Genomic DNA, 12,438 nt, shown 5'->3' on the forward strand with positions numbered 1-12,438 from the left:
GTGAGTTTGTGATAAAAACACTTACAGCAGCTCTGTTTTTTATTATCTGACAGCTGGGCTGTCACAACTGAGCATTTCTGCCAGAGGAGCCTGTAACCACCCTCTCATATACCTTCCTACTTTGCTCTCTTATGAACTGCACAGAGCTGTATCAAGCCAAAATTCACCTCAAACCCTGAAGGCAGGGGTTACCTACATGCCTATATAGATTAATTGTGGAACTTCCCAGGAACAACACTGTGTGGCAAAATAAGGAAAAAAATAAAACACACAAAAATATCTCTGCTCATGATGTGTTTACGGTGTTGCCCTGCTCCATACAACGTCTGTTCTATTTCTTTTTAGCTGGAGTTTGTTTTCAAACGAAGAGACTCATATAATTTCAACTTACATCCTACTATGCCTTTCCAACATTTGTCAAGACAACTTCTATAAATTGTTTTTTTGAGTACGAATTATCCTGTTCCTAATTTTTTCCTGCTTGAATATACTTCTTTGTCCTCCTTTAAATATTTCAATGTATCCTTTCTCTTTTTACCTTTTCAATCATTATAGTTTTTAACTTTTGCGTGAGCAGGGTGGTCATTCTTAGCTCTTAATCACTCTCAGCATTATTTTTCCCTAACATTAATTTCACCTTTCTAGATATAAATTCACCAGAATAATTGTAGATCTGATGACATCCTGGCAGGAAGACTACTGGGATCAGCCTAACCCTCATGGAGTCCCTGGGCTGCTCAGATTTTTTTAACAGAACTTGAATGACTGTCTTTCATATTTGGCTGTCCATTACCACCTCATAGTAGAATTCTGTAGAAACCTTGTCCATTTTCTGGATTCCTGGTGGGTTTGGTCCAAGAGGAAGGTGCAGAAGTCGAGCACTTGACACATGTCTAACTTGCCCCAAAGGCAAGAAGCCAGAGTCACAGGGCAGTAGGAATGTTGTTGGCTTGGTTTTCTGTTTTTGGTTTGGTTTGGTTTTGGTTTTTGGTTGTTTTTTTTTTTTTTTAGGGGGGGTGTGGGTTTTTGTTTTTGTTTGTTTGTTTGTTTTGGGGGGGTTGTTTTTGTTTGTGTTTGTTTGTTTGTTTGTTTGTTTGTTTGTTTGTTGTTTGTTTGTTTTTTGTTGGTTGTTTGGTTGGTTTTGTTGTTTTGTTGCTTTTTTTCATGTGGGGCAGATCTGTCTAACTAGTGGCCTAGGAATGGCTCAAGCTCATGGAGTGCTCCTGGCCACCTGCTTCCCAGGGAAGTGCTGTCCAAACAGCTCATAGCGCTATGCTGTAGCAGTCAGGGTAGACCAGGCACAGGTCCAGCTGGGGGTGGATACGAGCTGCAATGGGGATGGCTGGAGGTGAGTGAGAGCTGTGAGGAGGATCCAGCTCTCTCTGCTGGGTCATGCACAGAAGGAGGACTGATATTCAGAAATACACAGTAGATGGCAGGATAAGGTCCATCCTACCTAAGCAAGGGAATCTGGAATCTTATCAAATACCTTAGAAAGCTTAGAAATGGAAGAGAAGTGGATCAAATAATGTGGTTGGATTTTATAACTAATGTGTATCCAGGGGGCAAAGCTAGGTATGAATTACATTTACAAAATGTTCTTTTCCTTTCTTTTTAACTTCTGAGAAATGTCTGTTGGAAAGTTGGATTTAGTCGTACACCAGGAGAGAATGTTGAAAGACTTCAATAAAATATCTCAAACAAAGAAGGCTGTCTGAAAATTCAATGGAATACACTGCCCATTCTGCAAGATGTAAGAACCAGTCAAATTCACTCTTGATGGGAAGCTATCCACAAAAAAATAAGATAGACTTGGATAAAACACATGGGGGCTAGGATTCCCTTCATAATAACTCTTCAAAACTCCATTGCCTGAAGTGTTCACAAATAAAGGGAAAAGGTGCAAAAGAGCTCCCCGGAACACATTAGGTGAAAAGGATAAAAGGCAAGTCAAACTGAGGAAGAAACCTATCGAGCTCAAACCAAAGCAGTAGAAGCAGGTACTGGAGTAACTGCATGAGACTTTCAGACTAGATAATATCGCTGAAAACAGAGAGCTCAGCTGTGGGACTGAAATGCAGGGAGCATCTTAAGATTCAAAATCACATTTAATTTGTAGAGAGAAAGAATGAGCTTATAAAATGATCCATAGGGAAAAAAAAAAAAAAAAAAAGAATGGAGTGGCTCTGTCTCCAGTGGCAAATTCCTCCGTGTTACAAGAGAGCAGACAACCAGTAGCTAAAGTCATGGGTAACAAAAGGGACACTTCTATTAATAATGCTAAGGTGTTTTGCCATCAGAGAAACCCTACAGTGGCTCTGTGACACAAGTGTGTATGAGCTAATGCTTGTAACATCCCTGTGATGAAAAGGGTGCTCTCATTTGTCACATACAGCAGATGAAGCAACCTCCCTATGACCACACTTTTTTAGCTGTGATTAGATTTCATGACCTTCTGCCTCCATGTCCTCTGTTCTAGGCTATAGTTCAGTACTAAATGAATCTGGGTATGAAATACTGAATTTATATCATAAATAAAACCAGAGTTGTTCCAGCTGGCTCACAGGGGCACAGAGAATCTAAAGAAAGGCTGGCAACAAACAAATCAAAAGCACAAGAAACTAAATCTCTTAAGCACTTAGGGACTGAACAAGAACAGATACTTATAGTTAGTGAGCAAGTTTAGCTTGGTGACTTTTTTTTCAGAATGGACCTAGAATACAAAAGCACCAAAATATTTATTCTGAAGAGCTGAACTGGACCATAATCAAAACAGAAAACCTGTATTTATGACAAAAAGTAGAAGTCTGAGAGGTACACAGATGGTTCATCTACTTTTCTCATTTGACAAGCTGACTGCGACTTTATATTGAAAGAGAGAAATAAATATGTAGGGAAATGGATTCCTGCTTAGAGAAAGATATGGAGGGAGTGACTGGAAATACACAGATCTTGAGTGGAAGATGAGCGTTCTGAGAATTAAAACATCTAGAAATTCTATGTTCCCATAGTCTATGTTTTATTTATCTACATGCTTATGTATACACATATCTACCTATATATGTGTATATATATGTGTGTATATATGTGTGTGTGTCTATATTTCACATGAGAAACATCAAGGTCTAGGAATTAATTTTTAATTTTTTTATCATTATTCTTTTGCTAATGATGACATTGATGAAGAATACTTGGAGCCAAGAGGAAATGTTGACCTCCCCTAACTGGATGTGATTTGATTAGGAGCATTATAGTCCAGGCCCCTCTCTAATGCTTAATTGTTAGACAGTTTTTCTTGCCAAGACCTTTGCTCATTAGTGCACAAATGATTCTTCCAACTTGTTGTTTGATGTCTTCTTTATGTTAATCATTGGATGGTCCAAAATCCATATAAAGGATGCATTTATGTGTGCTCTGTGTAAGGACAGAGGCCTTAGGAAAGTTTTCCTCTGAAAGTTTTAAGCATCAAAATTTGGCTGCAGGTTAGCAAACAACTGTCTATGAGGCAAAACAGGAAAGTCAGATTCTAAAAGCATGAAGTAGGGATGATCTCCTTAGCACTGATCTATCTGTTGTCAGCAGAGTACCACAGTTGGCAGGTAAAACACATATGCAGATCTATGTCTTGCACTGAATCCTCTCCCATGCAGTTTTTCACAATGAATGGGCCAGGCAAAGCCGGAGACAAAGAGATGGATAACTGTGTAGACAATAAACCATATGTTTCCTACATTACCTACAGAAATACACAAGTAATTTCTACATACAGGAAATTGGCCTTAAGAAGTGTAAAAAGTGACTTGGAGAAGGTTAAGCCATGGACATTCTCTGCCTCTCATAACAAAGAAAGTACAGCATCAAAATTATCAGGTGGCAGACTAGAAGCAAAACTAAAGAAGATATTCACTTTTTGCACTTAGTCTGTAGAACTCATTGCCATAGGATATTGTGGGCACTGAGTATGTGGCTGAATTTAGAAAATACTAAGAAAAATAAATGTCAAAAAAAAAAAAAAAATCAGCAGGGTACGTTATATCAAAAATACCATTGTGGTTCAGGTAGTTCTTGAGCTTCAGACTTTTGAATGCTGAAAGATTATGACAGGAAAGTATTCTACTGCTTGTTCTGTTTTACAGTCCTTCCTTCAAATCTACTGTTTACCACAGGTGGACAGGTTTCTGGGCTGGGTGGACCTTAACATGGTTGGCTTGATGCTGTCAGAGAAATCTTGCTTTTGATGCCTAATTTCATATTTACTACTTACAGCAGTTATATAGAATATCATCTGTATTTTCCCAATAGAAAAAAATCCTGTGGAAAGGGTAATTATCCCAGTTTAGTAAATATCAAGTTTCCTTTTTAATGTAATTATGTTAATGCTTGATTTACACAAATAATGATGCTTTATAATTTCTGAGATGTTATCTGAAAATCTATATAAAATGTAAAGAGATGTTTGAAAGAAATTCAGTATAAGGCTTTTAAGGATCTAGGTTTCTTTTTTTCTTGACCAAACATGGTAATTCATTCAAAACCCTTGTTAAGATGTAAAGTATTTCAAGTGCTAATATTCTGAGCAAATGAGCCATAATGATTAAAATACTTACTCACATGATCACGTGACACTTCAGAGTCATCCTGTTGAACCTAATGGATCTAGATAGGTTTTGAAAAGTGGGATGTAAGTGTTTGTAGAGCTGACGTCTAAACAACTTTCAAAGCTCAGCATATACTGGTCTTTTAATTTTGACTCCTGTGTCCACTGTAATTGGTTTTTCTATGTTCTAAGTAAAGAATCATCCTAACACAGTCCTGTTTTTGTAATAAAGTGGATTTTTTTGAAATATCTGAACTGTCAGTGGTGATGTGTAGGACTCCAGGTGCTCCCGCTCATGGTATTGTGGAAGGAGATGACTTTAAATACGGGGCCCAGGTTTACTTCAAGTGCAACGCAGGTTACAGCTTAAAAGGCAGCCGTGTTGCCTACTGTCAGCTTGATGGGATTTGGTCAACACATCATCCTGAATGTGGTAAGGTCACTTTAAGTTTTAATTCTTATCAAATATTTTGGCAGATGTATTCCCATGAAACTAGACTATCTAAATCTCACTTGAAATTTGGTAGGTCTGTGACATAACATGTCCTTTTGTCTTCCTGTCTTTAAGAAGCAGTAGGAATTCTTGTCTTACTCTGCTGGAACCCCAGCCTGCAAGATTTTTTTATATAAAGGTCTGACTGAAACATCACTTTACTGAAAACTAATGACCTCCGAGTCCTTAGTCTTGTATCCTTCTTACACATAGAGAGACAATGTCTAGGTCCAAAGCCAAGTGGGGGACTTAGTGCAACAATGAATTGCTACTTCTGTTACTCTGCTTGTCCGACACCTCTGCAGAAGCCTGGTGCACTCTGTGGAGGTGAATAGGAGCTTACTGTGTGAACACTAGACTCATATTTCAATTCCCATCCTAGACAAAAATGGATGAAAAAGAAACTTTCATTCATTATGACTGTGCAGGATGGCATGGCTACCATTCACATTGGTTCAGCTGTAAAATTCCTTCTTGTCGTCCAAAGAGACTTTAAATTTCCTTTAGTTAAATTGCATTGCATAATTTCATTTCCATATTCCAGAATAATTTGGTTCAATAGATAAGGTGTTTTATAAGTGTGTTATGTCAAACAACGTAAATTTTTGGGGTAGTGTTATAAAACAGCTGTATATAAGTTCATTTGAAAGAGCAAGCCATAGGTATTCTTCTATCTAGAGAGAAGTCTCCAGTTGCAGTAAATGTAATGTCAGCATCGTGCCAAGTCCTTGCCACATGACGGCCCTGACTAAAGATCTATAGAAAGAGCGGTCTCTAGACTTGGCAGCCACTGAAGTGCTAGGTCTGTCCTTCCCAGATGTTTTCTCTTTGTTTTAATAAACAAATTTTAATAAATCAAAAAGGTCATAACCCTGAGCCTAAGGAAGAAGATAATTACTGTCGAAGTAGTGAAATAAGAGAAGCCCTTAAGTGACTTACATGGTCACGCTTTTGCTACGTTTGGAAACACCCATTCTGCTGACCAGATGATGCCTCCAGGCCAGTCATCAGTGCAGAAGGCAACTTGCAAATAAAGCATTATTCTGTGGGGGATTCTCTGTAGTCTTTAGCTGCTATCAAGTTATCAGTCACTTGTGGTTCACAAGTGAGAGAGCCTGTGAGGTACACAGCAGGAAAATGGAGCCAAATGAAAAGGAGACAGGGCTCTGGTTTTCCCTTCCTCCTGGTGGAGAGGAAGTTCAGAATCCTTGTTTACTGAATATAACTCGTGAAAAAGTATTATACACATAGGCTTCAGCATATGCTAAAATCCGATGTTTGTAAAGAAAACACTGAAATATAGACTTTGTTTGAATGCTGTACTCACCATTAAAAGCACGTGCTCTCCATTGAAGTGGCATTGTTATGGCTGGCTGTGCATTCACAGGCTTTGCTGAGCTGGGCACAAGGTGGCACAAGGTAGGACTTTGTGACAGGACAGTGCCATACCTTTGCACTGTAACTGTGCTGGTTTCACAGCAATTTAAATAAATATTCGTGTGCTTTGTTAAATGTTTGTGCTTTTGTGAACTGAGGCTCAGCAGGCAGCCGAGTCTGAAGCAATGATAGGAAGAGGCAATTTTGGGTCAATTGATACCTCCCAGTCCTCTGAGCCCTGTGTGAGCAGCACCACACCAGCTGTCTGAACTAGATGTTCACTGGTTATTATGCACTAGGACACCAGGCAGAGAAATTAAACAGAATTTCATGTTACTGTTGTCCTGACAAGAAAACTGAGGTGAAATCCAAAGGGAAAAAAAGTACCTTGTCAGCTGCTAAATAGAAAGAGCAGAGGAGTTAAAAATAAAGAAAAAATCATCTTCTAACATCACATAGTAAATACTGTCCTCTATATTTAGACCAAAAATCTAACTTAATTGAGAAAAAAGAACAAACCGAACCAAAACAAAAACAAAACAAAATGAAAAACTAAACACAACAAGAATTAAAAAGAAGTGGAAAATATTGGGAAGGAGGAAAAGAGGTTTTATAATCAGAATATAGCATGAGCTTTTCATGTTAAACATATTGTCAGTAAATATGTACATGTGTTCTCTTTCAATTCCTGTATTTTCCGGGATTATTGAGATATCTCTCTCAGTGCTAAGGAAACAAAATGCAAGTAAACATAATAGCAAAATTAAGTAGTCTAGTTTTATTATCCAAGTGCAGTGAAGTATTGAAAATAGAGAGAAAGGAAAAGAGTGCCAAGGGCCTGTTTCCTGCAAATAGCTTAAGTGCAGCCATTTATGCTATTGAAGAAGCCTTGTTAATATTAATAGGACATTAACGTCATGGAAAGTCAAGGTTATTTTTCATGATTGACAGCTACTTGTAAGGTTTTAACAATTTGAGAATTTTTACCAGTTTGAGAATCTTGTGCTTTCAGTGAGGCTAAAGTGTGTATTATAAACAGACATCTCTGTATTTTAATTTCTTCTTTAATATTTGACATTGTCAAAGACAGGGATCCCAGATGGGTCTTGAAAAGGTGTCTTTAATAAAGTATAGATTGTTTAGTAACATCTGAATGAAATGCCAATCAATTTGATGAGTGAAAATAACATAGTCAACCTGATGAAATGGTTACCATCTTTTTTCCCCTATTATTAGTTCTAGAAGAAAAAAACTGCTCAGATCCTGGTGGCCCACTCAATGGCTACAGAAGAGTAGTGGAAGACACTGGGCTCTTGAATGGACGCTATGCAAAAATTGGCACAGTCATTGCTTTCTTTTGTAACAACTCATATGTTCTTAGTGGCAATGAACAAAGGACCTGCCAAGACGATGGAGAATGGTCAGGGAAGCAACCAATCTGCATAAAAGGTAGTTTACAAACTTTTCTTACCACAACTCACACAAGCTGCTACGGTTTTACTGGATTGTGTTTAATATCATTTGCACTCAACAAACAATCATCTTTGCTAATTGTAAGCTGTCTGGCTGATACCTGATACTGAGTTTTGTACTTTGCCAGCTCTTCTGGCTGCTATATTCAGACAGAGAAGATGCCAATTAATCCAAAAGATTCCATCTTTAAACAGGGAAAGGAATGCTCTCTAATTGTCCTCATTCTGGGACTGAACCTGCATAAGACCAAAATCAAAGAAGATCAGGAGGGAAATGAAATAGAATGAAATAATTGTCTCATGAGACTGTTAACAATATTTGCTGTCATAGGGAATAACTGTTTTTTTCACAATCCTTTTAAAACAATGGGACCAGTCATGAATGCAAAAGGCAGAGCCTGTACATTGCAGCCTTATGAAGATATGATTAAATTATATGTATTCATCAAAACACTTAATCACACCTTTAAATCCTATGCTCTTGACCTGGAGTTATTCTACTAAGTGTGTATGAAATCCTGAGTGAATGAATGAATGAATGAATGAGTGAGTGAATGAATGAATGAATGAATGAATTTGGGCTGGGGAACTGCTAAATTCATTTTATGAAAGCAGTTTCTTGGCATATGGATTTTTTTTTTAACTGAAATGATGATAATATAAGGAATATGTCTGTCCCCTGGGGAATTTGCTTTATTTTGTTGTTTTAGATGAAAATAATCTCTCCCTGAAGCTTATAATCATCTGTGGAAAGCATTTTTATTGATGCTTACTGTGATACTGACATAATAGTTAACACATACATCAAACACAAAGAACTAGATATTGTTAAATTAGACAGAGAACAAGTGCTCAGGCATACAGATGAAATCCATCCTGCAAGATTCCTTTTCTCCCACTCAGGGCAGCAGGAAGGAGACACTGACAGAGTTAATTGAACTTGAATATTTTATCCTAATCTTAAAGTAAGTAAACTGAATATGCAAAACTTAGATCTCCTTTCTGTTCTTTTATGCATATTCAGGTAACTCTGAAGTGTTCCTTTGAATCAGAGCCTCCAATTCCTTCCCTAAGTGCACAAACAGACTCTTAGATAACATCCTGCAGCCTTTCTCTGTATGCCAAGTCACTGGGATTAACTGTGTGGGGCTGCACAGATGGAAATCAAGTATTTTTATATATAAGTCCATTACTGGAAAAGTTTGCAGTGGTGCAAGTATGGCATTCAGACACACTGAATGATGAAAAAATCTTCCTCCATGCCTGAAAGTGCAGAGATAGATCTTTTGAACTGTGAAGAAGTATTTTCCAAGGCTTTAGGTTTCAGGATCTATCTTTATTTTAACACATGTAACTTAACTGCCTCTTTTCTTAATCCAGTCCACTATAGTTAGTGAGAGGAAAGGTTGGAAATGTGTATGAACCATAGCACTTAAGCTGTGAATGTGAAAAAGTACTGTGCAACATTATATTTTTTCTAGCCTGCAGAGAGCCAAAGATCTCTGACCTGGTGAGACAGAAAGTGCTTCCAATGCAGGTTCAGTCAAGGTGAGAATGTAATATCTCAACTACAGTTTAAAGAAAAAAATGTGATTGCTTTTCCCCTCCTCTCCTTTTCACTCCGTGTTTAGCCTGCTTGAGCAGCGATTCCTACAAATCCACTGATAGTTGAGCAATGAGAGGCGCTGGGAGGGGAGGTCTGATTAAGCACTGGTTGCCAGTTGCTGGAGGCAGCCAAGAAGAAATGCACAGATAGAGACAGACAAACTACAGGATGATACTGGACTTGTGCTTGCAAGCTTGTGACAGACAATGAGAACAGTCTAAGAACAGTTCCCTGGGGCTTATGATGTGTGTTAAAATATGAACATGTGCTATCTTAGTGTACAGGGAGAGCACAAGTAGAGAAGAGGGTATGGCAATGCAATCTGCTCCCAGTAAGTTTCACCATGCAAAGCAATATAGCACAATGTATATAGGCTGGGCATGAGGGAGAGGAGAAAGTAGAGTAGGAGGGGGGGAAGGAAAGAAATATTAGACCATTTCTGGGCTTACCCTTCTGATGATTTCTTGAAATAAACCCAATCTGAATTAGTTATGTTGCAATTTTCAGGTTCATTTTCGTCCAAGTAGTAATTTCTCATTTCAGGGTTATTTTTGAAGTACATGACTCATTTAATTTTAGATTCAGTGCAAGAACTTTCCTCATCTTTGGTCTTAAGAACAGTCATATCAGGTCAGAATAAAGGTCCAGCTCAAGCCATATCTTGTCTCTGGCAACAGCCAGTAGCAGATGCCTAGAGAAGATTTGAGGAGCAAGGCAAACATATAGTTCCAATCACTCAGCCACTGTCCAAGTCTCTGATGTATGATTGTAGAGATGGCTCTGAGGCTTTAGTAGCTATTAGAGGATTTTTCTTGCTTAAATTTCTCTATTATCTTTTGAATACAGGTCTTTTATATTTCAGATATGAACACCAGCTGTATTGAGAGAACATATATGCCCTCCCATCCATAAGATGCCATGAGATAATGGCATCTCATGTTTGTGGACTTTTTTTAATCCCTTAAAGTAGAATCTCCATTTAATAGGTCAATAGTGAGGTAAAGTCTAGATTATGCAATATTGCAAGGCACCTGTGAGTTTGGAATGGTACCCTGTCAGACTAAATATGACCACAGCAGCTCTCATCCTTCTTCCAAAATACAAGAGACTTGCCATTGCTCTTGTTCTTTGTAACATTAATTTCCTGTTATATATTGCCTCACAGACTGGATATGATGGAGACATCTGTGTCTCTCTGTGATAAAAAATGAAATCATCATGAGAGAAGAAAAAAAAAGGTCTTTTCTGGATGTAGGCTGCACAAGAAATCTCAAGGGGAAACTAATTTCTTGCTGAAATTTTCAGGCATAAAAAGGTGGGGGGTTTTAGATATGAGCTTTTAAGCATTAAAGCAAGGGACACATTCTAAATGATAAAAATCTAAGTATAACTGTAGTCAAGCTTATGGTCCATATCTATGTTGGTGCATATATCTATTTCTTAATTATGTGCCCTTTTTTAGCTAATCAGTACAATTTCTAAGTGGAAGCTTAGCGATTATGAAATTATGAAATCTCTGTGGTGAGGCAATTATCTCTGTTAATTGCTAAATCAAGCAACTTTAGCAACATAATTTAATCTGAGTCAATTCCTAATACTGTCTATTAAAATATTCACTAGAGAAAAGATGTGCATAGCTCCCCTCTACTGAGAATTAATTAGGACAATGCCAAATTCAGGTGTAATTTCTTTATTTAAAAAATGATTTCTCAGTCCTTTTGTGAATGGAAAAAACTTCCACATTCAGAGTCAACAGATTTCAATTCAGAAACTGTAAAATGAAAAAAGAGACACAAATAGGATATGTGTAAACATATGTGTAATTATGAATGTGTGCAGACATATGTAAATAAAATAGCTGGGATGTAAATGGAAGTATTGCTAAACTATGCAGGAATTATTTTTTTTCCTTAGTCTTTCACAAGCAAACTTCATATGATTTTAAATGATACTTAACACAACTGGTGATAAAATTACTGTAATGATTGCTTTTATAATATTATAATTATTGTGTTCTTTGTCCCTTGAAACAGAGAAACACCTTTGCATCAACTTTACTCTTCTGCATTCAGCAAGCAAAAGCTTCAAATCTATCCAACCAAGAAGCCAGCACTGCCATTTGGAGAACTGCCCCCAGGGTACCAGCACTTGCACACTCAGCTCCAGTACGAGTGCGTTTCTCCTTTCTACCGCCGCCTGGGCAGCAGCAGGAGGACTTGCCTAAAGACAGGAAAGTGGAGTGGGAGGGCCCCTGTGTGTATTCCAAGTGAGTCTCCAAGGGGAAGAAAAAAAAAAAAAAGGGCATATCTCTTGGGTGAATGAGGGAACAGCATGTGTATTCATCTCAGATATTTAGGGAGTCAAAGCAGTGTAGGCTGCCTAATTTTCCAGCTGGGAGAAAGGAGCAATAAAGCTTGAAGGATATATGTGTCTTTTTATCCACCAGTAGAACTTGTGCAGCTGACGGTAAAGTGATCAGGCTTTCAGCACTGTAATCTGCCATTAATTTTTCTACTCCTTTTATTGAGCAAATGGTATAGTGAGTCTTTCTCCTGATTTGAAATAGCTTTTCTACTACCACGTCATGTTTTTCTGTATTATTTACTACAAATGGGATTTTTCTTTCATTTGTATACTTTGGCACACAGCTGACAAACCATCAAAGCTTAAGCAATAGAAGGGAGAGTCTGCAATTTTAAAGAGCCTCTTCTTTTAATAAACCCTGCTAAGGAAGGGTTCATATTGCAAACTATAAGTCTAGATAAAATCTAATTTGGAGCTAGTGCACAAAGTAAGTAAGGCTAAGAGTGTCACAAGGTTTGGTAAACCCCACTACTGACATCAAGCAAACTGTGAAAAGTAGATCTTAATAACAAATTTTTATTATTCTTGT

General features: G+C 37.7%; 1 protein-coding gene across 2 annotated transcripts in view; it reads left to right on the plus strand.

Annotated features, from left to right (window-relative positions):
• PAMR1 (peptidase domain containing associated with muscle regeneration 1) overlaps nt 1–12,438 on the plus strand; it is a 56,318-nt gene that overhangs the window by 40,451 nt on the left and 3,429 nt on the right. Inside the window, exons 7-10 of one of the 2 annotated variants that reach the window (XM_040067419.1) lie at nt 4,860–5,030; nt 7,704–7,916; nt 9,421–9,487; nt 11,579–11,811. In XM_040067419.1, the coding sequence (XP_039923353.1) occupies nt 4,860–5,030; nt 7,704–7,916; nt 9,421–9,487; nt 11,579–11,811 (684 nt within the window). The remainder of the gene's footprint in view (nt 1–4,859; nt 5,031–7,703; nt 7,917–9,420; nt 9,488–11,578; nt 11,812–12,438) is intronic. The other variant, XM_040067421.2, reaches the window with a different exon arrangement.

This window comes from Hirundo rustica, chromosome 6 (assembly GCF_015227805.2).
Source record: "Hirundo rustica isolate bHirRus1 chromosome 6, bHirRus1.pri.v3, whole genome shotgun sequence".
NCBI lineage: Eukaryota > Metazoa > Chordata > Aves > Passeriformes > Hirundinidae > Hirundo > Hirundo rustica.